Source organism: Stomoxys calcitrans, chromosome 2, assembly GCF_963082655.1.
Source record: "Stomoxys calcitrans chromosome 2, idStoCalc2.1, whole genome shotgun sequence".
Lineage (NCBI taxonomy): Eukaryota > Metazoa > Arthropoda > Insecta > Diptera > Muscidae > Stomoxys > Stomoxys calcitrans.
This window is the reverse complement of record NC_081553.1, coordinates 163,812,679-163,837,764: the sequence shown is the minus strand read 5'-3', so window position 1 is coordinate 163,837,764 and position 25,086 is coordinate 163,812,679. Positions and strand designations below refer to the sequence as shown.

At 37.7% G+C, this 25,086-nt stretch overlaps 3 protein-coding genes across 4 annotated transcripts in view; 2 read left to right on the top strand and 1 right to left on the bottom strand.

Annotated features, from left to right (window-relative positions):
* LOC106084263 (LIM domain-containing protein A) overlaps nt 1-23,930 on the top strand; it is a 906,287-nt gene extending 882,357 nt beyond the window's left edge. For both annotated transcript variants that reach the window (XM_059363496.1, XM_059363495.1), the window contains 3 exons: nt 10,380-10,477; nt 22,601-22,816; nt 22,901-23,930. In XM_059363496.1, coding sequence (XP_059219479.1) covers nt 10,380-10,477; nt 22,601-22,816; nt 22,901-23,930 — 1,344 coding nt within the window. The remainder of the gene's footprint in view (nt 1-10,379; nt 10,478-22,600; nt 22,817-22,900) is intronic.
* Nucleotides 16,457-20,835, bottom strand: LOC106084265 (histone-arginine methyltransferase CARMER). Its single transcript, XM_013247839.2, has 6 exons — nt 19,901-20,835; nt 19,613-19,744; nt 19,347-19,549; nt 18,731-19,289; nt 18,261-18,671; nt 16,457-18,157 (listed from the first exon to the last, which is right to left on the bottom strand). Exons 1-6 carry the CDS (start codon nt 20,205-20,207, stop codon nt 18,072-18,074), a joined length of 1,698 nt encoding a protein of 565 aa, XP_013103293.1. The 5' UTR covers nt 20,208-20,835; the 3' UTR covers nt 16,457-18,071.
* A 21-nt stretch (nt 23,931-23,951) lies between the features above and the next one.
* LOC106084262 (uncharacterized) lies at nt 23,952-24,809 on the top strand. Its single transcript, XM_013247836.2, has one exon. The coding sequence runs from the start codon at nt 23,952-23,954 to the stop codon at nt 24,807-24,809; it is 858 nt and encodes a 285-aa protein (XP_013103290.2).
* Nucleotides 24,810-25,086: the final 277 nt, after the last annotated feature.

The window sequence follows — 25,086 nt, the reverse complement described above, 5'->3', positions numbered from 1 at the left end:
ACTTTCTTTTAAAAAGTCCTGTCATATAGTTGTCATATAGACCTATCTCCCGATAAAGGGTCTGCAGTCCATAAAAGCTTTATTTTCTAACCGATTTCACTGAACTTTGAAACAGTGAGTAATTTTAAGCCTACGAACATCGGACCCAAATATGGTTCAGATCGGACTATATTTAGTTATAGCTGTCATATAGACCGATCTCCCGATAAAGGGTCTGAAGCCCATAAAAGCTTCATTTTTTATCCGATTTTGCTGAAATTTGAAACAGTGAGTAGTTTTAAGCCAACGAATACCGGACGCAAATATGGTTCAGATCGGACTATATTTAGATATAGCTGCCATATAGACCGATCTGCCAATAAAGGGTCTGAAGCCCATAAAATCTTTATTTTTTATCCAATTTCACTGAAATTTTAAACAGTGAGTAGTTTTAGGCCGCCCGCCATACGACCCGAATATGGCAAAAATAGGACTGTATTTTGATATAGCTGTCATATAGACCGATATGCCGGTTAAGGGACTGAAGCTCATAAAAGCTTTATTTATTACCCGATTTTGATGAAATTTGAAATACAAAAATTCAACAGTGACTTATATTTATAACACCACTCAATGCCCGTGCCGAATTTACGGATTGTGACGAAAGGGGGTTGACATATATACCCGAGGTGGTGGGTATCCAAAGTTCGGCCCGGCTGAACTTAATACCCTTTACTTGTTTCGTTTTCTTTATAGCATAAGGAATGCAGCAAATAATAATGAATGTATGAAATTTCATCAAAATCGGTCAAGAAAACCGAGAGTCGGTCAAGAAAACCGAGATAATCGCCAAATTCAAATGAACTTCGAAGCAATTTTTACGAATCAGTTGTTGAATCTGTTCTTTTTTTTTTTGCTGGAGTAGCAAAATGGTTATTTCAAACATGATGTATTGTGTTGAGTCTGATATGGCAAAACATTTAAATAAATTCTATATGTTTTTTTTTTTTTTAATTTAGTGGCTAATTCCAATATTGTTTAACCCAATTTTTGGACGAGGCCGTGGCAAAAATGTCACAAAAATGCAGATTTGACAATGAACATTCCACTAAGGCACAGGGGCAAACTTCTCACATATCAATGAGTGCTGTCCGATTAAAGTTTAGGCTGAATAATAAGGGGCCCGGTTTCGTCATATCCTTTTTATACCCTACCCCACTACAATATTACAGCATTTTTTTGGCCTAGAGACAAAACCTATTTAAATTGAAAAAAAATCTGTTCAGATTTCGATATAGCTCCCATATACATGTCCGATTGGGACTAATATTGCTAATATGTATTAATTCGTTAATCGATTATGCGAAACTTTGCACGAGATATTCTATTATGACTCTTCACATTTCAGGTGAAAATTGTACACAACGTATTCTTGTATGTCTTTTACTATGTGGGCCGATTTTGGTTGTAATCGGTTCTGTCTTAGATATAAGTCCCATACAAATTTTCGTCCGATTTTATCTAATGCTGCAATATTTTGGTAATTTGTTAAACGATCCTCACGAAACTAGGCACGGAGGTTTCTACAATGACATGCTCATTACTGATGAATTACTTTTAGGGCCTTTACAAACGCATTTAACAGCCGATCTTGTCAACATTATGCATAACAATTTCCACCTTGACTCCTACAATATGTACGGTTTTTTTCAAATTAAAGCAACTTTTTATTTGGACGAATTAGCCTACAACCCAATGTGGTTTAGGATTGGCTTTGCCGACTTTAGCCCATCCTTACATAAAGGTCGACTCATTTTTATGTTTTCCACCACAGGATGGATGGTGTACTAACTCCGTCATTCTGTTTACAACTCATCGAAATATTGAGGAGACCCTACAAACTGTATATACATTTTTGATCGTTTGAAACTCTAATTCTGTCAAAAAACACGCTAAACTGCGAAAGAGTAAAGCTATGCGCTTGGTATTTATTAATGTAGGTAGATTGTATATTGGCCAAATCGATCCATGTTTTGCTATAGCAAGTTTCTCACATGAACATGTTTTCATAAACAAAAGTCCCAAAACAACACGAAGGAAATTGAGGCGTTGACCTTCAGTTTCTACCTAAACATGGTAATACTCCTATTCACTCACTATAGATCCCGTGGATTTGAAAATAATGAATAAATGTGTAAGTCAGGTGCGTAGCCAGGATATTATTTTAGGTAGGAGCCCATATAATAACTACATAACAATAATAATTACGTTTACGCACTAACGCGAAAAATATCATCGTTACATATAAGTTGGTAGTATATCATTGGCCTTCTGGCTACGTCCCTGCTAGGAGTATGCCCTTTTTCTGGCTATACACCAATTTGATTTCATAAATAATGTCCTTGTGACTCAAATCTTAATGTATACCATTCTTTTTAGGCAATGTATCAACATACATTTTTTACTTTATACCCGACATTGCTGAGCCCCGACCGAAACAAGAAAGTTCTTCCACTCGATAATATATGCCCTTCCCACCTTCTTAACAATTCAACAGCGGAAATGACCAACACATATTACATTCTTTACCCTGGTAATTAGGCAGAGTCTAATGTATTTTATTATCCTCCCACAAAATGAAACTAAGAAACTCCATTTAATGATGCCCAAGCTACGCAATACAAACCCCCGACAATCTAAAGACCAAAAAGGAAACATAACCCACCCCTATGCAAGGGCAGTCCATACTTTAGTGCTTGAGCGAATGCATTCATGACCGCAATTAAATAAGGACCTCAAGATTTATGCTGAATTATGTTAACCCAGAGCCTTGAAGGAGAAATCTTCACCGTTGCCTTACACAATTCCATCGATAGAGCCATATGCTAGGATTTGTCTGTGTGGCTAGTTTCCTTCTCTCACTGCCAGTACCAACAACAATTTGATACAGATGTATGTGCCTACCATTTCCGATTGTGTATTTAGTTGGAATGTTTGCATGTGTGGGAGAGTGTGTGAGTGATGTCTAAGCTTTTGTTAGATGACTTTTAGAGAATGTTCGCATGTGGAGCTATAAGAGTTTTGTGCGAACATAAAATTGGATGAAATTGCGTAGTTGACATGATCCCCAAATGCTATAAAATGTCTTAATGAAGAAATTGTTCCATGCTGTCCAACTGTTTACTTCAAAAAACAAACTCCATAATTTTCCTTTTTTCAGTGGCATTTCATTTGTCAAGCTTGACAGACAGAACAACATAAATGCCAGATACAAGAGATGGTTAAAGTTGGTCTGGGGTGGCGTATGAATATTTTTCAATAAAAAAAACCATACGCTCAGGTGGCTGTCAACACGAATTTAGACATTAGACTTAAATAGGTTTTTATTAATATGTGTTTGGACAGCTCGGAGATACCCTATACTACAGGGCAGTGAAATTCAGAGGCAATGGACAACAATTATGTAAAATGCATATAGTATGAGGCATTCTCTGGAGAAAAGCCATTTGAAAAAAGTGCTCATTTTTTTTTGCCAGTTATATATAAAGAAGGAGCATGGTTTTAGGTCCGTGTAATGCAGCGTTGCCATATTGTCAGTATTCAAATTTTTTAGCAAATTAATATTAGTACCGCTATAACTTTAAAAACAAATGAATAGATATAAGAAGTCCAAAGATGTTATTCTGTAGAATTTCCTTAATTTTAATACTTTGAATCACAAAAAAAATTTTGCACAACGTTTTTTTCTCCAACTTCCAGAGTATTTCTGGGTTTTGATCAAAATCATATACATAAGGACTAGGCGGCAATAATACGGGCATTTTTTTTAAGTTATGGCGATTCCAAATTTATTTTCTTCAAAAGTTTGAATCCTAACAATATGGCAAGCCTGCATTACACTGACCTAAATTCCCCTTTATGTTTTAGTTTCTACATGTACTAAGCCATATAAAATTGCCAAAACAGTTTCATAGTAAGTTTTTTTGTTACAAATTTCTTACAGATCTCTTAATATAGCTTTTTAATTCAATTGCAAATCAAGCGATTCTTTGAGCATTTGTCCCCTCCCAGTGGGACAAAATCGAAAAAACTAGTTAAAAATTCAGTCGTTTGAGAAAGGTAAGAGACATGTCTTTGAAATTTTGAATGGTTAGACCTGAGTTGTAAATGATATCATACGCAAAATTATGGTCTTTGTTGGTCCGGGCATTTCGAAAAATTGTTCGGGTTGCCATATCTTCATTTGTGGTCCGATTTCGTTTTTAGCTGGAAAGAGCTCAAAATTCCTTTAAAAAAAAAATCCGCTTGAGGTCTACAATATCTCTTCTGACCTCGGGGATTTACGACTTTTAATTTTTTTTTAATTTTGGCCGAGGCAGGTTTTGTATTTCGCGGTTTATGGAGGGATTTGTCGTTCGATGATTTGGATAAGTGACAAAACTTACAACCACCCAAATCCGATTATTCAGTTAAAATGTATGAAGTTTGGAAGTCAAAAAATTAAAACAAAAAAATATTTTGTGATTTGTTTTTTATTAAAAAAAAAAAGTATTTTCGTTGTTTCGCCTCTATCAAAAAAATTTGCTTGTAATTTTAACAACATATGTCAACCTCTACGAATGTTAGAGGCTTTGTTGCACTACAAAATAGCTCATTTTGATCAAAAAATGTTGAAAACCCATGAGATCTCAAAATCCAAACCCAGAATTTTGGATTTACGTTTTGTTTTCTTCATGTGTCTCCTAAACTCATGCAAAACATTTTTTGCACCAAACGATATTTGAGGTCTTCACAACCAATTTAGTATAAAATCTTTACCCAAAATGGGTATTTTGGGTTCTTTTGTAAAAAAGTTCCTTTTAACTGCAAAATTAAAAAAGAAAATATTAAGATATCTTTATTTTTTTTTATTTTAATTTTTCAATATGAATTTTCGTTTTCAATAATTTGTAATTTTCCCCCAACATCATTATTATGGTACAGGGTGTTATAATTAAGCGCATTTGTTTGCAACAACCGTAAAGAAGAGAAATAGACACATTGATAAGTGTACGAATCGACTCAGAATCATTTCCTAATTCGGTCTAGCCATGCCCATCTGTCTGTCGGTTTATTTATCTGGCCGTCTGCCTATTGAAATTGAAATTGAAATCAAATTTTAATACAAATTACAAAACAACTTTGGATAACCACCACCATGGATATGTTTAATATCCTATTTAATTATATTTATTCACTATATCCATCCAATATGGGCAATCTGGTCACATTTTGGCGAGGGGGCTGATATAAGTCTCAGATTTAAATTTAAGGGGAAATCGGGTAACAACTACGATTTTTATGGGATAAAGACCCTATATCGGAAGATCGTATTATATGAAAGCTACGTCCAAATAAGGACCATATTTACTACGAATATCGAGTCATAAATGCTCCTTTTATGGATTTAAGGCTCTTAATCAACTGATCACTCCACATGGCAACTTGTTCCAACTTGGTCCGATCCGGGCCATTTAAATAAGGGAAATAAGGATCCCGGGACTACTCACTGTTCCAAATTTCAGCGAAATCTAATAATGAATGAAGCTTTTATGAGCCTAAGACCCTAAATCAGCAGATCAGTCTATACGATAGCTATATCTAAATATGGCCTTATATGGAGCACTTTTCCAAATATCACCGAAATCTGGTAATAAAAACTTTTTTATAATCTTAAGGCACTGAATAAGCAGATCGGTCTACATGGAAGCTAATCCAAATATAGTGCGATTTGACCCATTGGCATTAATTAGCAAATAAAATTAGCAAATTTTGCCGAACACAATGAAATTTTTAAAATTCTGGTGGGGGGAGGCTAAAACTTTCATGGGGGTGTTTAGCCCACCCCCAGAGGCCTTCCTACGCTCATGTCCATTTAAGAACTTAACATGCATATACAAAAATTACGGGTCTATGCCAAATTTCAAATCAATATCTCAATTATTGAAGGCTGTAGCGTGCTTACAACAGACAGACACCCGGATAGAGACGTATATACGTATAGACATACAGCGGTCAAAAAAAGTATTCATCATTAGCAAAATTGATAATAAATTCACTTATTTTGGGTAATTGAAGAAAATTTAAAGTAAACAAATAATGCAGTTTTATGCAATAGTTTATTTTCCGTAATATGTTATAAAATAAATTCAAAAAATAAATTTAATTAGCGCAAAAAATGCAATTTTATATAATAACACCAAAAACAGAACAAAAAAAGTATTCATCATTGATGTGCTATCATCAAAGTCAAATTCAAATATTATTTGGGAATCCCCCTTTTCTGTTTTATTTAGTAAAGGAGGCTTTGCCCTTGACAGCAAATATTTAATTTCATTGAAAATATAGTTTTTGTCAAAATGGGTCGTAAGCAAAACGAGGTTTCTGATGAGGTAAAAATTTTGATAATAAAACACCACAGGAATGGTTTAACTCAAAAAACTATCAGTGAAATATTAAATAGACCACGATCTACTATACAATCCATCATCAGAAAGTGGACAGAAACGAAAACTGTTGACAATAAACCAAGATCTGGTCGACCAAAAGCACTTTCAGTTGGAGATGTGCGTTGGCTAGTGCGGCAAGTTCAGAAAACTCCGAAGACAAATGCGACCATTCTTCGTAAAAATACTATGGAATATTTAGGGAAGGAAGTTACTACACAAACAATTCGAAATACACTCAAAAGGCATAGTTACAGAGGAAGAAATGCACGTAAGAAGCTCTTTATAAATAAAATAAACCGAGTGAAAAGGCTAAACTTCGCAAAAATGTATGTAAAACAGCCCGAATCATTTTGGAAAACGAGACGAGAGCAAGTTTAATCTTTTTGGGTGCGATGGAAAGGTCATAGTGTACAGAAAACCAAATACAGAGCTTGAAGAACGAAACACAGTTGCTACTGTAAAACATGGTGGAGGTGGTTTAATGGTTTGGGGGTGTATGGCGGCTTCAGGAGCGGGAAATCTTGAAATTATTAATGGAGTAATGGATCATAAGTATTACATTGACATTTTAAAGAGGAATTTAAAAGATAGTGCTGTAAAACTTGGGCTTGGTAATAACTTTCAATATTATCAAGATAATGACCCCAAACATTCTGCTTTAAATACCAAGATGTGGATGCTGTATAACTGCCTCAAAGTCATTAAAACTCCTCCTCAAAGTCCCGACTTGAACCCAATTGAACATCTTTGGGAACATCTCGAACGCAAATTGAGAACGCGCAATTTTTCGAGCAAGAGTCAAATGCAACAGGTGATAATGGAGGAATGGACTAATATAGACCAAAATATAACCGCTAAATTAGTCCAATCGATGTCAAACCGTTTAAAAGAAGTTATAAGACGCGGTGGTCGAATAACAAAGTATTAATTTTTTTAAATTATGTTATTTATTTTTTTGTTTTTTTGCAATGATGAATACTTTTTTTGTTTAATTTTTTGTGTTCAGCTGTAAAATGGCCCTTTTTGTTCCAATAAATACTATTTTTTTCTTTAAAAACAATGAAATTGTGTACATATATATCACACAAGCACTACTGCATCATTAGTTTAATATGTTTTTATTCCAATTGTCTTTTGTAGACTTATTAAAAAAAAAAACATTGAATGATGAATACTTTTTTTGACCGCTGTATATACTTTGTAGGGTCGGAAATTGATATTTCGATGTGTTACAGACGAAGGCCACCGTATTGCGAATTGCGAATCCTGGCGAGAACATCAAAAAAAATTTCAGCGAATTTTTATCCACACGACATTTGTGAGGTACTATGCCATGCCTAGGGCGCCCCGATAGCCGAGTTGGTAGAGTGCTTGGATTACCATTGCAGGGGTCGTGGGTTCGATTCCCACCAGAAGCCTTGGTCTGTCGCTACTGTGGTATCACAATGGACCTTCAATTGTCTAAGGGGGTCTGTAAAGGACTGCCACTCGTGCCCAACCTATCCTATGACATGCCTAGAAGCCATGTAAAAACTTCTGCCCAAAGAGGTGTCGCATTGAGGCACGCCATTCGGACAAGGCCATCAAAAGGAGCTCTCTTATCATTGAGCTTAAACTTGAATCGGCCAGCACTCATTGATGTGTGAGAAGTTTGCCCCTTAATGAAATGTTCATGGGCAAATGTGCATTGCAAAAGGAATGACTAAATGAATTTAACCCCTATCCTATGGTGTTGGGTATAACAAGCTATTGTTTTTTATATGTTCCCAGGAGGAGATAATCATTCTAAAAACTCGGCCCTTCTATTCTAAAATATCATATCGTACTGGGCGTCATCATTCCATACAAATGGGATTGCTAATATTAAGCTGTGACTATTGCATTAATATTTTCCTTGGCATTATTTTTTCACTATTTCGCTTAGTAAATGGTCCATTACTTATGCAAATTGCAAATTTGCCCATGAACATTCCATTAAGGAACAGGGGCAAACGTCTTACTTATCAATGAGTGCTGTCCGATTCAAGTTAAAGCTCAATGATAAGGAACCTTCTTTTTACTTATGCATTACATGGCAAATGTACACCAAGAACAAAAATGTCATCCAACAGAAAAGCGTGACGCTTAAATGAATGCAAAATTACTTGACCCTGAAATTGTTTGAAAATGCACTTCAGTATACACACACTCATACACACACACAAACAAAACAAACAATATTGACACAGTTTCAGAGTGCAGCAACTGCGAAACAATTACGACCACAAATTTCGGCCCACACAAAAACCAAGCGATTGCTATCTGGGTCATCGCAACATCTCCTCCACCTCCACCTCATAATCATCATCATCACGTCAGTGTAATGCTATCTTAAACAATAACAAAACCAACAACATAAAAAAATGTCAACATTGCCGCCATTTACAACAAAATGCAAAAATAAAACCAAAATTCATAATAATATGAAGTCTTGAATTGGAATGCCTATCAAAATTGCGCCAAAAACAAAAACTGTGGCATACTTTAAGGAGTGTGCAATATATCGCTGAATGCTGGCAGCATCTCTTTGCGGTTAGTGGAAAGCTCGAAAAGAATGTTGTTTTAGCATAGAAAATATAGCAGGCTTCCGCTCCCGCTTAAGATTTTTAAATGGGAGGCCCATTTAAAAAAAGCCCAGAAAATAAGGTGAGCATTAAAACTAACCCGTTTTGGTGCTTAAATATGTGACTAGCTTAAAATCATGCCAAGGTTATGGCTGCCGCTACCACTGCCTTTGCCGCCTTCACAGTATTACAGGGTCAGTGAGATGGAAGCGGTAGTGAGATGGAAGCGGTCTGCCTGCCTGCCTAAATCAATTTACTGCGCATCAAATTGCTAGCACCTCTTCTAAGAGCTATCAAGTGTTAAGAATTGCAATCCTTAGAGAAGCTTACAGTGACCCAGTTTTTATGCCTTCTCCAAGACCGATGTGGGTCACAGGCAATACATAGTCACTAGTCTACATACACTTGTACATATATTTATATATACCTATATGTATGTATATGACTTGTCGAATAGAACAAACGGAGTATATAACGTTCAAAGTTTTATGTTTAACATATGTACATAGGCAGCATATCTATATACCATGTACTTATATACATGTTCATGTACATCCATGAGCATACAGTTGCGACTCGTCCATGGCTAACCATCAGCATGCCTGCATTCTTTGCCTTACTTTTACAAATGACCTCGTGCCGATTTCATTTATACCTCATGTTTATTTTGTTTTTTTTTCACTCTCTCCCTCTCCCTCCCTGCCCCCAAAGCTCAATGTAACTAAACTTGCACAGGCAAGGGCACAGGAGATGAAAGCCATGTACATGTAGTATGTACAAGTCCGTCTCCCCATCCCGTCGCTCACCCAGAAGGTGTTAACCCTGAGTTGTGTGCATTGTGTTCGGTGTTCATTGTTGAGTGCTGGGGAGTTGCAACACGTTTCCCCATTGCCTGGCTGGCACGGAAGCTAGCGAACAAGTGAGCGTTATTGCATTTCGTCGTCATCGTTTCAAATCGGCATCCTTTCGTTTAGCGCCGTTATGCAGAGCACATGATGGCGCTCAAAAATATGCATTGCTTTTACCGCCGCTTCACCACTACATTCATTCGTGACTGACACCGGCAACGCACCGGTTTTTATTGCAAGAATTTAAAGAAAAATCGGCTGGCTGCATTGTGTGTGGATCTTTCCCAATATTTTATAGTTCTTTTATTAATTACTTCTAATCGCATCATAACACAACATGAAAGTTTATGCCCGCTTCTATAGACGAAAAGTAGGTTATACAGTTTTGACATTTGACAATAAATTTTACAAATGTTAACAATCATTAATCGACATTTTGTTCTTATCCTTTTTTCTTACAGGCCAATAAAACAAGATTTGTTTGTACCTGGAAGGGCTGCACCACTAGTGAACATACGAAGGTTAAAATTGAACGTCACATACGTTTTGTCCATCTTGGGTAAGTAGAATATGCACACGATAAATATTTAACTAAGGTTTAGACTATTACGCTAGGCCGATGATATTTAAGTAGTGTGTTTGTTTGAGGGCCAGAAAAACCCGAACGATCAACTAACTGAAGTAGCTGACAACAATGGGTCAATCGAACGAAGCCACACAAAGTTGCTTACACTGTACGTGTGTTTCTGTTCGTTTTATCCTTGGCCACGAACATAGAAAATTATGTGTGGAGTAAGAGCCCATCGAAGGCACAGTCTACCAATTGCCATGTGCATTTGGTCGATTCAGGAGTCTTTTATAAGACCAATTTTTTCTTTATGCATGTGGTCGCATCTTTTCTGCCTATCCAAAGCACCCTGTAATTCGATTCGTTAAGTGAGAACACTGAACAGAAATTTTTTCGTTAATGACAATAGGTCGTATAACGATTCAAAAGGCCAAAAATAGCAGGTATATATTTTTAAAACAATGACGTGTTTTTATTTTGTTTTATCAATATTAGCTTTTTCGTATAAATGTTAGTGTTGTACACCGCTATAGTCGCGTATCTTGATGACGTAACTATTGCGGTTAGGGCAAAGTTTCTCGGCATTCTTAGAGTCATCCTTCAGCAACCTCTACGTACGATGACAAAGTGGAAGGCGGAAAGAGGAGTTAATCTGTTTAGGTCTAAAATACCGATGTGTTTTGCTGAACAGAAAATTGAACTTAAAATCCAACATTTTGGAAAGGGGAAAAAAAAGCAACTTTTGCCCTATACTCCTGTAAGAAGGCCACTGGCAATGATTGGGGGGTTTACTCCAGTTGTCAGACCTACATACAAAGCTATATGATGTTGAGGTCTGGTGGACGGTGCTCTAGAAATACACCTACTGTTCAATACTCAGCCGGATTCAAAGCGTGGCTTGGCATCATCTGATGCACTGAAATTAATGCTAACCTGAAAAAATGTTTGTCCTAATTTTATATATGGTAAATTTTCCAACTTTTTAAGGGAACATTCCAAAGGGAATCGTAGGTTAATAAATCCTTAACCTTGCGCCTTGTTATTAAAGACAACAATATAAAAAAGTAAAAATACGTTAAGTTCGGCCGGGCCGAACTTAGGTGCCCACCACCTCTGGTATATATGTAATCCACTTTTCGTCATAATCCGGTGAAAAATGCATAATTTTTGCCCCCATAGCAACTTTATCGAAATATGGTCCGATTTAACACGGATATTGAGTGATTTAATAAGTACAAGTCATTGTTCAATTTTGTAGAGCAATATAGACCGAGAGATCGGTCTATATGGCCGCTATATCCAAATCAGAATCGATCTGTGCCATATTGCAGAAATATGTCGAGGGGCCTAACACACCTCACTGTCCCAAATTTCGGCGACATCGGGCAACAAATGCGCCTTTTATGGGCCAAAAATCTTAAATCGAGAGATCGGTCTATATGGCAGCTTTATCCAAATCTGGACCGATCTGGGCCAAATTGAAAAGGGATGTCGACTGGCCTAACACAACTCACTTTCCAAATTTTCAACAAAATCGGATAATAAATGTTGCTTTTATTTTATGCTATATCAAGATGTACTCCGATACAGCCCATCTTCGAACTTAACCTGCTTATGGACAAAAAAGGAATCTGTGCAAAGTTTCAGCTCATATCTCTATTTTTAGTGTACGTTTAATCCCTGTGAACATTGTGGCTAGACAAATTGTTGTAATCTATGCCGAGAGGATGAAACATTTTTCTTTGGTCAAGTAACGATTACGGACACTGTGTTACCCTTGATATAATGACCGATATCCTAGACTGTGTGTAGTAAACATTGTCAAAGTATCTATTTGATAGAAAGAGATGTTACTTATAGAGCCGATTTAAACTCCAATATACCTGGTAATAGAGGGTACGAAGACTTCTTTTCGAATGGTTCCATGGGGCATTTCTGAATTCAAAAATCTTTGGCGACATTTGCCATGTAAAAACTTCTCCCCAAAGAGGGTCGCACTACGGCACTACGGCAAGTTTACGCCTCCTTTTTATAGCTCAGTCCGAACGGAGTGCCGCATTAAGGCCAAAAGAGAATGATGGGCTCTACTAATCAAGTTAACGCCTCCTTTTTATAGCCGAGTCCGAACGGAGTGGCGCATGGCAAAGTACCTCACAAATGTCGTCAGCATTAAGACCAAAACAGAATGAGCGTTGGGCATTTTTGAGCGTCGCGTTGAAAAATGCAACTCTGCAAACGACTTTCCTTATGTACGCTACCAATAAGACTGCGAAGTCTAGTGTCTGAATGTCAGTTTTTCATAGGGACTATAAGTATGTGGAATACTCTTCCTTATGATTGGGTAAATACCCAATAAATACCTTTTTTTGGGTATTTATAAGTTTTCCGATATCTTGGACATAAAAATATTTTCCGAACAATTTTTGATGATTTCGTATTCTTTGTACATAAACCTGATCTTCTGATCTCATAAAATCGGATTTTAGCCGCTATATAGACCGATCTCCAGACTTTTAAGTCTTGAGGCAATAAATTGGTCACTTTTCATCCGATTTCGATCAAATTTGGCACACTATATCGGGAGATACCATCGATAAACACTGGTCCTTGGTGAAGCTTCATCGCCAAAAATTTAATCAAGTTAATCGATGCACTGTTGTTGAGTTAATCCACGTCGAAAGTTGTAAAAAAATAATCACTAGAAAATGTTTACGAGGTAATTCCATTTTTGGGGCGAAATTAATCTTTTGAGTCACTCTAAACAAAACAAATAGCGCTCGTATGTCAATACGTTCTGAGTACGTATAACCTCAAAAAAGGTCCAGCTTTACCATAGAGCTGTCAGTTGGCAGATTGCAACACATGGGTTGTCCAATACCGAAATATAAAAGGCAACCCTCGAATAATCAAACATGAAAAAAAATTAATCCTAGCTGCTTCTAAGGCCCTGTTCTAAAACATATTCCTTATCTAGTCGTTATTACCTTTTATTTAATAACTAAAAATCATATTTTGCCCAGGATTATTCCACGAAGGAACAGGGGCAAACTTCTCACATATCAAGTCCGATTGAAGTTTAAGCTCAATGATAAGGGGCCTCCTTTTTGTAGCTCGCAATTTCGCTAGATCTGGGTACCGGCACTTGGCTATTGCTGTTAAAAACGTCAATTTCAAATTTAAGGTGAAGAAGATAGGACTACGTAACGGCTTTAAACAAACAATGTCCCCAAATTTTCTTTCCAAGACAGAACTCTTTAGAACCGTTATTTTGTTCTCCCATTAAATCGGTATAATTACAATGGATAAACCACACATTGCAACCTTGAGCCGTTGACAGCAATATTACTTGCAGTTGCTGCTGCCTCTTACAGACGCGACTGCAAACCAATGCAATTTGCCTTGACCGACACAAGATGCGCCCGCGCACCGTTCCACTACCTGTGGCCAAACATTCATTTGCCGAAAGAAAATGCTATGTTTTATAACCTACATGCATATCTATGTGCACATCTCAACGCAAAATGTTGGTAAGAGTAATTGGAGGCGGGTGGAGGCAGTACATAGTGCAGTGTGTTCTAGTTACTATGAAAGTAGGTTAGTTCTGTATTTTTTCTCATTTTGTTTATTTCTTTTTTTTTGCAAACAACCGGTAAAAGTAAATACACACACACAGAAACACATCACGCAAAGGAAATAAGGACATTAGGCCAAGGTTTTAAATTGGTGTTGGAGCCCTTTTCATCGCCGTTGTCGTCGTCGCACAGTAGTCAAAAATCAAAATCCAAAAGTCTCAGTAAACAGAGCGCTTGAAGGCAAGGGTCAACGGTGTTTGAGCTAAAGTTGCTATCGCACGTTATGTGTTTTCAAAGATGGCAACTCTTAAAGTTGTACACAACATGCGATACATACGAAAAATTAAATATGAAAAATCAATTTTCGAATATACATGCAACTCTTTCGATTAAAGCGTACATGTATAAAAAAATACGATACATATCAGCATACATGCCGAATTTGGCGCGCTCTATTCGTATTTGGCGTACAAAGAGAAAAGTCTCATGAATACAGAAGGTGACAGCACATATGTAACGCACATATCTTATGATAGCAGCTTGAGGAACATTACAATTTTTGTCCACAATGTTAAATGTTGCCATTAATAAATGATTCAAAACAGCAACTGAACTCCTTCGGCCAATGCCCATCGGAGTTCTCCGTATTGAATGGAAATACCCTGACTTCTGGTATTTTTTTGATTTATAAGTCTCAACTAGTTGACAACATGAACCTTGAGCCTCTACACAAAGGATTACACAAATGAGGTGTGTTTCAACTCCTAATCTCATAGGGTTTCCTATTTTACAGGTAGTATGTCTATTTTTATACAGATGCCTCTTTCAATGGCGAATTGACATATTTTCCCTTGTCAAATATGTAGTTTTGCAACAATCTGAGAATTGTAGCTACATTTGTATGTGGAAGTAATTAGCCTCGCCGTGAAAGCTCGTTGGGGTTCATAGCACAGATCGCCGTGAGAACTTTATGGCCAATGTTTATTTAATAGCGTCAATAACTCGTCATGTCATATCGAGTACTAGGTTAGGTAAGAGTGGCAGTCATTTACAGACTCACTTAGACAATTTTATGTCCATTGTGATATCACAATAGCGACAGACCAAGGCTACTGGCGGGAATCGAACCCACGACCCCCGCACTGGTAATCCAAGCACGCTACCAACTCGACTGCCGGGGCGCCGAGTATTACAGGCTCTTACAGACTCTCCACTCTACATCGTCGATTATCCCCGACTGCAATTGCAATTACTTCTTATACGGAGCATTTCACTATATGCCGCCTGTGGACGCGGCCATTAGCTCTCAGCTGAACTTCTCGCAATGACGTTGAACTCCACACAAATCGAAGCGCAGTAATCCCGTGCTCATAGTTCCTACCGTTGAACCATCCAGATCGCTTCAGAAAACCCAACAACTTGCGAATGTTCACATCCGCTAATTCAAATCCTCAAGAATAAAAAAAAGAACCTTAACTCCATCTGCTTAGCAGTGCGGGACACACACAGCAGATGTTCTATCGTATCTTCTTCCTGGACGCCCTCGCATCTTCTGCAGATATCTTTACTTGCAACCTTAAGTCTATCATCATATTGCGATCAGACTTGTCCTACCTACCTACCTAACTACCTCATACATTTCAGGGAAACTGGAATCTGTGGCTATGCCTCTAGCCCGAAGAACAATGAATTTTAGATGGTCACAAAGAGGGGGCTGTGAGCATTCCAAAAAATGAGTGGCCGCATCTAGACTTGAAGAGGTATGCCGCCTGGCTGTCATTGGCTAGAACAGACGTCTCAGCCATTCTGTCCGTCATGACAGGTCACTGTCTAATGGGAAACATGCTGACATACTGAAGGTAGCCAGTGGACTTTTGCAGAAGCTGTGAGGACATCGAAGGAGAAGAGACTACAAAAAACCTGAGTGGCTACAACAGAAACAACGTCTTAGTGAGTCCGATTGTAGACTGCCACTTAAACCTAACCTGCCCTATAAGAAGCTCAATGGCATTTTTGATAGACAAAGTGCTGCGAGCATCGAATTGGCAAATGGAATGATAGTTAGTGCTTTAAAAATCGGGACTGTTTCTTAGTTTCAGTTAACCTCTCGCTGCTAGAAACAAGTTCAGATTATCAAGGGAATAATGTGCCAGAATAGTTCAATAGTTAAAATGTCACCTTTAGCATTATGATATAAATGTATCTGACAAAGAGGGGCTGAAACCAATAACGCACCCGAATGTCATTCCCATAGTGAAGGTAGTTTTCCATATTAAAGTACACATGTGCAACCCTTTTTCCAAAATTTTGAAAACTCACAACTTCTTAGGAAACTTCTCCGAAAAATTCCATTCTGGAGCATTGTACTTCAATCAATTGCAATGAAACCACAAAACAATTTAAATTTTCTTTTGTTTTTCTTTAATTTTTGTTGGTAATGTTTTCGTATGTTTTGGTTTTCCTTGGACATCATTCATATCCCAGTTTGTTTGCAAGTTTATAAGTATGTGGTATAGATAGCAAAAACACTACACTCTAATAGAAATTGTTTATTTTTGGATTTTCTTTATTGTTTGTATCTAAGAAGTCTGTATATATGTATGTGTGTATTGTATAATTTTAAGGAGATCTAGCATAGTTTATCCATAAAGATTTCATTCTATAAGAATTGAATGCGTAAAGGAGTAAAACTCTACAATACATTTAAGTGAGTTTCACATTGATCATCCTCTCTGTTTGCAGTTCGTTTTCATTCTCCATTCTCTACCATAGCATTTGTTAATAATATGGTATATTTCTTGTAAATCAAGTGGGTGTTTGTGATTAACTTAGCATTTAAAACAATAAATATAATCTCGGTCTATATATAGATAGAACATGTGTATACATATGTATGTTTAGTACAAGCAAAGAGCTTTAGTTCGTTCTATTAAATTCCCATATAGCGGTATAGGGGGAGGCGGCGAAACATAATAATATCAGTGTTCTTAAATAGTCCTTTTGCCAGTTTGCCGTTTGCGACTGTCGCACAGCGCAAAACTAAACAATAGATCAACTTAAAACGTTATATCCTACACGGTAATGTAATCTTAAAAGAAAAAATGGCTGTGATTTTGTGTTGAGAATAATATATCCTAACTATTCAAGACATCATACAACATTTACAAATACATTCTTAATTAAAACGATGAAGATGATGATGAAGATGACGATAAAGTAAATGGGTCTTTAGAAAAACTAAAAATATAAATTAAGGAAGCTTTTTATTACCTTCTACGAGTTATGAACGCCCTAAATAAAATACGATACGACAGTATTAACCTACAAATAGCTACAGAGCTTCTTAATAAAAAAAATGCAATGTCTCTGCACGAAAATCTGTAAGGGTTCCATGAACACCTTCAATGACCAGGCAACGAAAATTTAGTTTTCCAACTCAAATCGAAATGTACGAAAATTTTTATTATATTTTTTTTTTTTTCTTCGACTTTTATGACTGATCCTATGCACGAGTGATGAAGTAAACATAAAAGGCAACAAGATACAGGGCGGGGGCATAATTTTCAACCAAAATACAACAAAACAAACAATTTATTTTTCTTAAATGACAAACATTAAATGAAATTAAACTTTTCCGCAGAACTTAATATAATCCGAGAGATTTTGCAAGGTAAAAAAAGCATGGAATAAATATATATATATATTAGAACATAACAAAGAATTCTCTAAAAATGCGTAAAAATACAAATTTGTAAAAAAAAATAAAATAAAACATCTAAAGCTACACTTAAAATAAATTTAAAAGACTCCGACAATTATAATATATAAGTTAGTTATGAGTGTGTGTGTGGTTTTTTTTGTAGTTTGTAGTCTAAAATGGTTGGAAAGACTGCTTGCTTACGGGCAAATGGGAAAATGTGTATGGTGGTGGGATGGTAGATTTCTTGCGGTGATTGTTGGTTGGTATGGTTTCAGAATATATCTTGTCTCTATAGTATATGTATATAAAATATTTACGACTGAGGATGCATAAGCGTATGAGAAATGTCCATAGAATCGGTGAGACCATTAACAGCCATGCCATTAACCATATTACCGGCTACAACAGAAATAGAGGAAAAAAAAAACAAAACAAAGGAAAGTACGTTATGTTTACAAAAGCCAAAGTCTTTGTAATAACTATTTTGTGAAACCATGCTCACTTGTACGTTGCCCTTGCGTATCGATTTGGGACCAGTATTGTTCAGAGGGACTTTGTGTACAAGTACCAGGGGGTGGCACAGGGGCGGCGCCAGTGTAACGGAAATAGGGATTTTTCAAATCTAATGTGTTACTGGATGATATCAAGGTGCCTTCGATGTGCAAATCAATGGTTACATCATAAGACTGCCGTCTGTTGGCTTCCAAAAGAACGCGACCGGTCAACACTTGGCCCTGTTTTATGAAAATTGGCATTGGCAGTAAACAACGTACTTGGTACCAGTGTGTCAATGGTGCCGTAGGAGAAGTAGATAGCCAAACCTGCTGGCTAGAGCCGCAAAATTCCACATCAAACCAGAAAGCCAAACCATGACAAATGCCAGTTTGTAAAATATGAAATTCCAAGGGTATATCTGCGTAAAGAATCCAATATTAAAATAGCGAATAATATCTCTTCCTCGTTGCCACTTACCAATATTATGCAAATCATTTTCGCTATCTCTCATAAAGTCGCAAACATGACGCACTGACTTTGCCATACATATACGAATATCAAAAGTATCCACTATAGGCTGGCGGAAGTACTCCTTCATGCCCTCCTTGTGCAGAGTTGTCAAATCGACACCATGGAATGCAGATTGATACCAAAAGTTCGCCTTATTGTATTGTTCCGAATAGAGTGCCTCGTCGGAAAATGGGGCCACATGTAAATCACCATGGGTGGGAAACATTTTTCCATTAGGTTTCAACCATTTGCGTGCATGTAAATAAGTCTCCAGCATACGTTCATTATAGAGCATATAGCCCATGGGCTCCGAAATAATCACATCGACCTGTTCGGGTAAATCGATTTCCTCTATTTTACCAGGCATTACAAATATCTTATCTTGAACATGATTCGATTCAACTAGTTGCTGCGCATACTGGGCCATATTGGATGCCTCAATGGCATAGACTTTTGCTGCGCCTGCCTGGACCGCAAAAAATGAAAGAATACCCGAGCCAGCGCCAACATCCAAAACAATTTTGTTCTACAATAAAAATTTAGTTTTGTTCAAAGCCAAGCAAAAAAAACGCATAGAACTCACATGAAAATCCATGGCGTTTCCCAGAATAGCTCTTTGATATGTGCTGGTCCTAACGTAGTCCTGCATCATATTTTGCTGTTGTGACAGATAGCCATAGAACTGAAAATACTGCGAAGCGGAAGACTCTTCGGTGCGCTGTGAGAATACTGACTTTGGCCGCAGTCGCTTAACATGATCAATAAGTTTCCTAAACCGTAGTTGTTCTAAAAAGAAAAAAAAACAGTTGCACACAAAGTTCACAGTCCCATGTCAGTAGTATTTTGTACCTGGCTCCGTGGGAAAGCGTAGAATGTAGTTGTCATTATCAAAAGAAACTGCAAATGTCTTTCGTCCAACTTGCGCCGAGTCGGTATCTGCTGTTAATAAATAATCCTTAATAACATTTGTCGGTGAATTGTCTAAATGAAGAAAAGAAAAAGAATTGATTACAGGGGCTATACACACGGACACACACACACACATAATGAAACAAGCATCAATTTGATAACAAAAAAAAAAACAAAACGTGCTGGGATATAAGCTAAATTCATTCTCAGAATTAAACGGGTACTCACCCAAAGCTATTTTTATAAGTACACCTTGCGAATCGTAGCTACATAACAAAGAACAAGATCCCTTGTGTTTAGGGCTAAATTCCAATTTGCTTTCGTCGGAAATTTCGCTAATTAAGACTCCATTGAAGCTGCAAGTACCACTTGCACTTAACCCCGACGATGAGGATGAACTCAGGGCGACAGGCAAAATGGCAGCTGCAATGGCATTGCTCGACAGTGAGGCCGCGGACGCCGCGGAAGTCGAGGAGGAGGAGGTTGATGAACTGTTCGCTATGCTGGCGCTGGTATTTGGAGAAATTGCAGACATTTCTTTGTTGCGGCTTTCTCGCTTGCGTTCGCTTGTGTTGTTGATCTTAAGTGTAATAATTGACTGTAATCACCACTTGGTTTGGTTTCTTCTTATTTTGCCCCTGGATCAGAACACACACTTCCTGCACGAGGTTGAGGTCGATGGTTCTTGTCTGCTTCTGTGCATACACCAACTGTAACTTCTAGGGCAACGGATTTTGTAATGTTTCGTTGATGTTGTTGGAAGATTTTTTTATTGCCTTATTGTGTAAGTGATTGATTGTTATTTGTTCCCGTCAGGTCAGGGAAAAATTTTCGATTTCTATTATTTGGACGTGTTGTTTGGTGCTTTCGTTGGAGTGCTATGCTTGTTGTTGTAAACGGCGAACGGGACACAACACGTTGCTAAGTTTGATTTGCAAATTCGCAAATTCTGGTTGCTGAGCTTTGTTTGTTATATCACAAAGATTTCACTGATTTAGTCAAACCGCTTGTATAAATTTTACATTCAGCCTTCTTCTCCCATTAATATTTTAGTACTTTTCTTTATTTTCACAATAGAGTGCCGTAAAACACACAATTAAGTGTAAAATGACGAGTTAGTAATGCAAAAAAAGACTGCCAGCACCAACGAGTACCACAAGTTAGGGTTGCCAACACCAATATTATTTAACTGGCGACTTTGTGTGTTTAAACAAGCTGGAAAATTGTGTGATTAAATTTACTTTATTATTTATTAAAATAAGATATATGAAATGTTAAGTAGGAAATGTAATAAAGAAATACACAATTGTTACTAAAAAGTTGAGCAACTTTTGGCATTGCATTCTAGATTAAGTTACTACGTTGCCATTGGGAGAATAGTGGAATTTAATGCAGCAAGGCTAAATTCATTTGGCTTTATTATGTAAAAATACAGCCATTACTCGGTACAAAAATGATACAATCATTGCTTCTCAAAGTCAGAAATTACAGATTCGTTTTATTCTATATTCGTTAAAGTTGACTTGCGCGAAGTAATTGTCTTTATTCGACATTTGTTCAAATTTACTTTAGCAGTTTATGACTGACGACCGAACTATCACTCAAGATTTATTCATTTACATATAGTGGCAGTTGCCCAACAACAAAATATTGAGTGCATTATATGTCAAAATCAGTGATTAATTCAACTCTGACTTTGAGTATGTTACTAGTTGGCACCATTTTTCTTTGTTTGTGCGGTATGGTTCTTAACTATAACACACACAACCAAAACTCGTTGGCAGATTCGCGAGAAAAAAATGTACTTAGGTGTTTACTATATCATGCTATCATGGTAATTATATCATGCTATCACTCCAAATAAAAAATGTGATCTCTAAGTGTGCATGACCCATAATACACACCAATATTCCTATATACAATATCTAATAACTAAAAAAGTGGTTGTTTTGTCATTTAACACTTGGCATCCCTGATACACTTCAGCGAGTAAAAAAGTGGTGTTACCAGACACCAATAGTCTTGACATAGCATTGATAAACATGTGGCCAAACAGTTGTTACGCATAGCAACTATGCGCTGGCGTTGCCACTGATTGTAATGTCGTTACGATAACGGCCAAATAATTTGAAAGTGAGTTGTCATAAATAAAGAAAGCGTTTTAATAGATATACATGCTTATCCATACATACACAGTAATGGAACACTAAACTAATTAATGTGACAGTCAAAGAGATTATAAATGCAGTGAAATACGAAGCTACTTAATATGAGCTACTTTATAAACAACAAATGCGAAAATTAAGAAACAACTTTTTTTTCGCTTGCACAATTAACATTGTATATTGTTTCAAATTTTACTGAGACCTTACATTACAATGCATTTTAAATGTATAAGAAACAAACTGGTGTTAAAATGCAGTAACCAACAAATTTTGGTGTTATATTCGATGTAATGATGAAGGTAGCATTTGCACTTGCTAAATACTGATACATGCTATGTACGCTAATGGAAAACTGTTTCGAAAAAAGAATCATAAATGAAAGTGAGTAGTTTTGGAGGTTTTTGTAAGTAAAAATTCTACAAATCTATTTACAATTCGTACACATTTGCATGTGGAGGTGGCGATCCTCGTCAAGCTCCTGTAGATGAGCAAGCTCGTTCCGGCTGTGGAAGCTGTGGACGCGCCCAGTTGCTCACAGCTAAGATTCTCCTGACAGTTATGAATATCACACAGATCGGACCTCAAAGGTCCAGTCTGTGGGGTGCTCACAGCGATTCAGCGCCGGGGTCAGCCTGTAAAGGCATTCAGGTTTAAGATTTTTAGAGCATTAGTGCAAAGGAAAACTAGGTATTTGAAATCTAGTGGGGAATTTATAAAAGAAATTCTAATTTGTTTGTTTTTTTTTTTAACTTTTTTGTTGTAGTAAAAAAGCTCGTCGCACAGCCGATCACCATTTAGATAGTGATAGTCATGACAGCGATAGCCATGAAGAGGAGTTCTATTATACAGAGGTCGAGGATGATGACGATGACTGCAAAACTCCTAGTCCTACATCACCACCAACACTTAGCCACCGTGACATGGCACGCCCGCCACACGAAGATCCCGAATACCAAAAACAACTAGTCGGGAATTACAAGTAAGCATTCATTCTATATATAGATATATTGATCTTGAAATTATGTGTTTTTGATTTTTATTTCCGTCTTCACCCACAATGCAGACAAGGACGCGCTGCCGCCCAACAGCAAAGCATAAATGGCAGACATCATGTGCATCACATTAATGGTCAGACAGTGTATATCAGCAGCAGCCAACAACAACAATTACACAATAATAATACCAGTTGTATACCAACATCACCGTTGGCCCATCACAATTACACATGGCCACCGGCCACAGCAAACACAGTGATGACTACAACAAACACCTCAAATAATGCTGCCGCAAGTAATTATCACAATCAACAACAACAACAACAGCAGCAGCAGCCAACGACATCATCACCACAACTCAATAAACATGCCCGGGGCTCTCCACGTCCGTCCCAATCAGCAGCGCCATATCCATCGCCGACATACGTCCATCAACATCACAACTACAGTAGCCCAGCGCCGTCGATCAGTCCCAATAACAATATGACAAATGCTGTAGTAGTACATCACAACAACAGTGCCAATAGTGTGCTGCAACAGTTGTCGCAACAAAATGTAACGGTTACGACACACAATAGCAACAGTCAGCACCATCACAGTAATCAACCACAACAGCAACAACAACAACAACAGCAGCAGCAGCAACACCAGCAGCATCAGCTGGCTACAGTCACCATAACACCAAATTATACACAAGTGCGTGGTGTTAGGGGCACCAATAGCAGTAATGGCCACCATCAAGAGACCCACCATCAACTGCAACATCACCATCAGCCCCATCACCAACAGCAGCAACATCATTTGCAGCATTCGCCAACAGCCACTGCCAGCAACCGAATGGTTGCCAACAATACAAACTCCAATTGTGCTTCGTCCACTGCCACAACATCAGTAGTGGCGTCGGCGGCGGCGGGGGGCCATCTACACCACCAACAGCATGTCGCTGTGCAACATGCTAATAGACAAACGCCCAACTCACCGAATCGCCGCACTAGAGGCGAAAATAAGAAGTGTCGCAAAGTCTATGGCATGGACCGCCGCGATATGTGGTGCACCCAATGTAGGTGGAAAAAGGCCTGCAGCCGATTTGGTGACTGAAAAAGGCCCAAATCGTCGAAGATGGCAACGACTACGACGACTGCGGCGACTACATCAACAAATTTGACTGAAAATGCTGCGTCACCATCGTTGTTAACGTCGACGGCGGCGAGCATAAATCTAACAACAGTTACAACAGCATCAACAACAGCCACTGTAGCAGCAGCAACAACAACAACAACAACTACTAAAACAAATGAATCATCTACATCAACTACACCAGGATCTTCAATTATTTCAATACCATCCGCATCCGCATTGGCATATTCACCATCGTCTTTATCGTCACCACCATCAAACGTAAACGCTCTAACAACAACAACAGTAACAACAGTAAAACCACCAACGGAGACATTAACAAAGGCTAGCTATAAGCGCTCTGCATCCTCCAACAACACAATCTCATTAAAAACTTTAGCAAACAAACAATCAAAAAAATGCAATACGTCACTTATTCCCAATACTACCACCAACGCAACTACATCAGAAGCAGCACTAAGTAGAGCTACCACCTCAGCAGTCAATAGCGAATTGTGCGGAGCTGTTGCCACTTCCGTCATTGTTAAGCCCAAGAATAGCAAACATTTCTTTAAGCCTTCTAACGCCAGTGATAATTATCATTATAATCAACAACAACATCATCAGCAGCAACAGCAGTCGCCACAACAACGGCAGCGAATCCAAGGACATCATGTGTCAGCCAATGCAACACTGACAGTGATAACCAATCAACATTTTGGGGCAGTATCGCATCAGCCTAAACAACTTCTATTGAAATCTGTTTCTCACGTACCCAATGATGCCAACGAGACGATTTTAACATCACAAACCACACCACAACCGGAGCAGCAGCAACAAGTTGTGCTGTTGCAATGTTAAAGGAAGCATTGTTTTTTGTTGTTGTTATGGCAAGATAGCCCAGCTCCCAATCCAAAGTGGTGTTTGACGAAAAAAAACCCTCCTCTAGCACATCCTTCCATAGTTATGTTACTAAAATTGAATACCGCCAAATTTGTTGGGCCCAATGTTAGACTTCATGAAAAGATTAGAATTTATTCTCCTTGCAAATTTGCCTTTACTATACACTTTAACTAATCTACGCTCGAAGACATGATGGAAAGCAATTGAAACGGTAAATCATAACGGAATGATGATT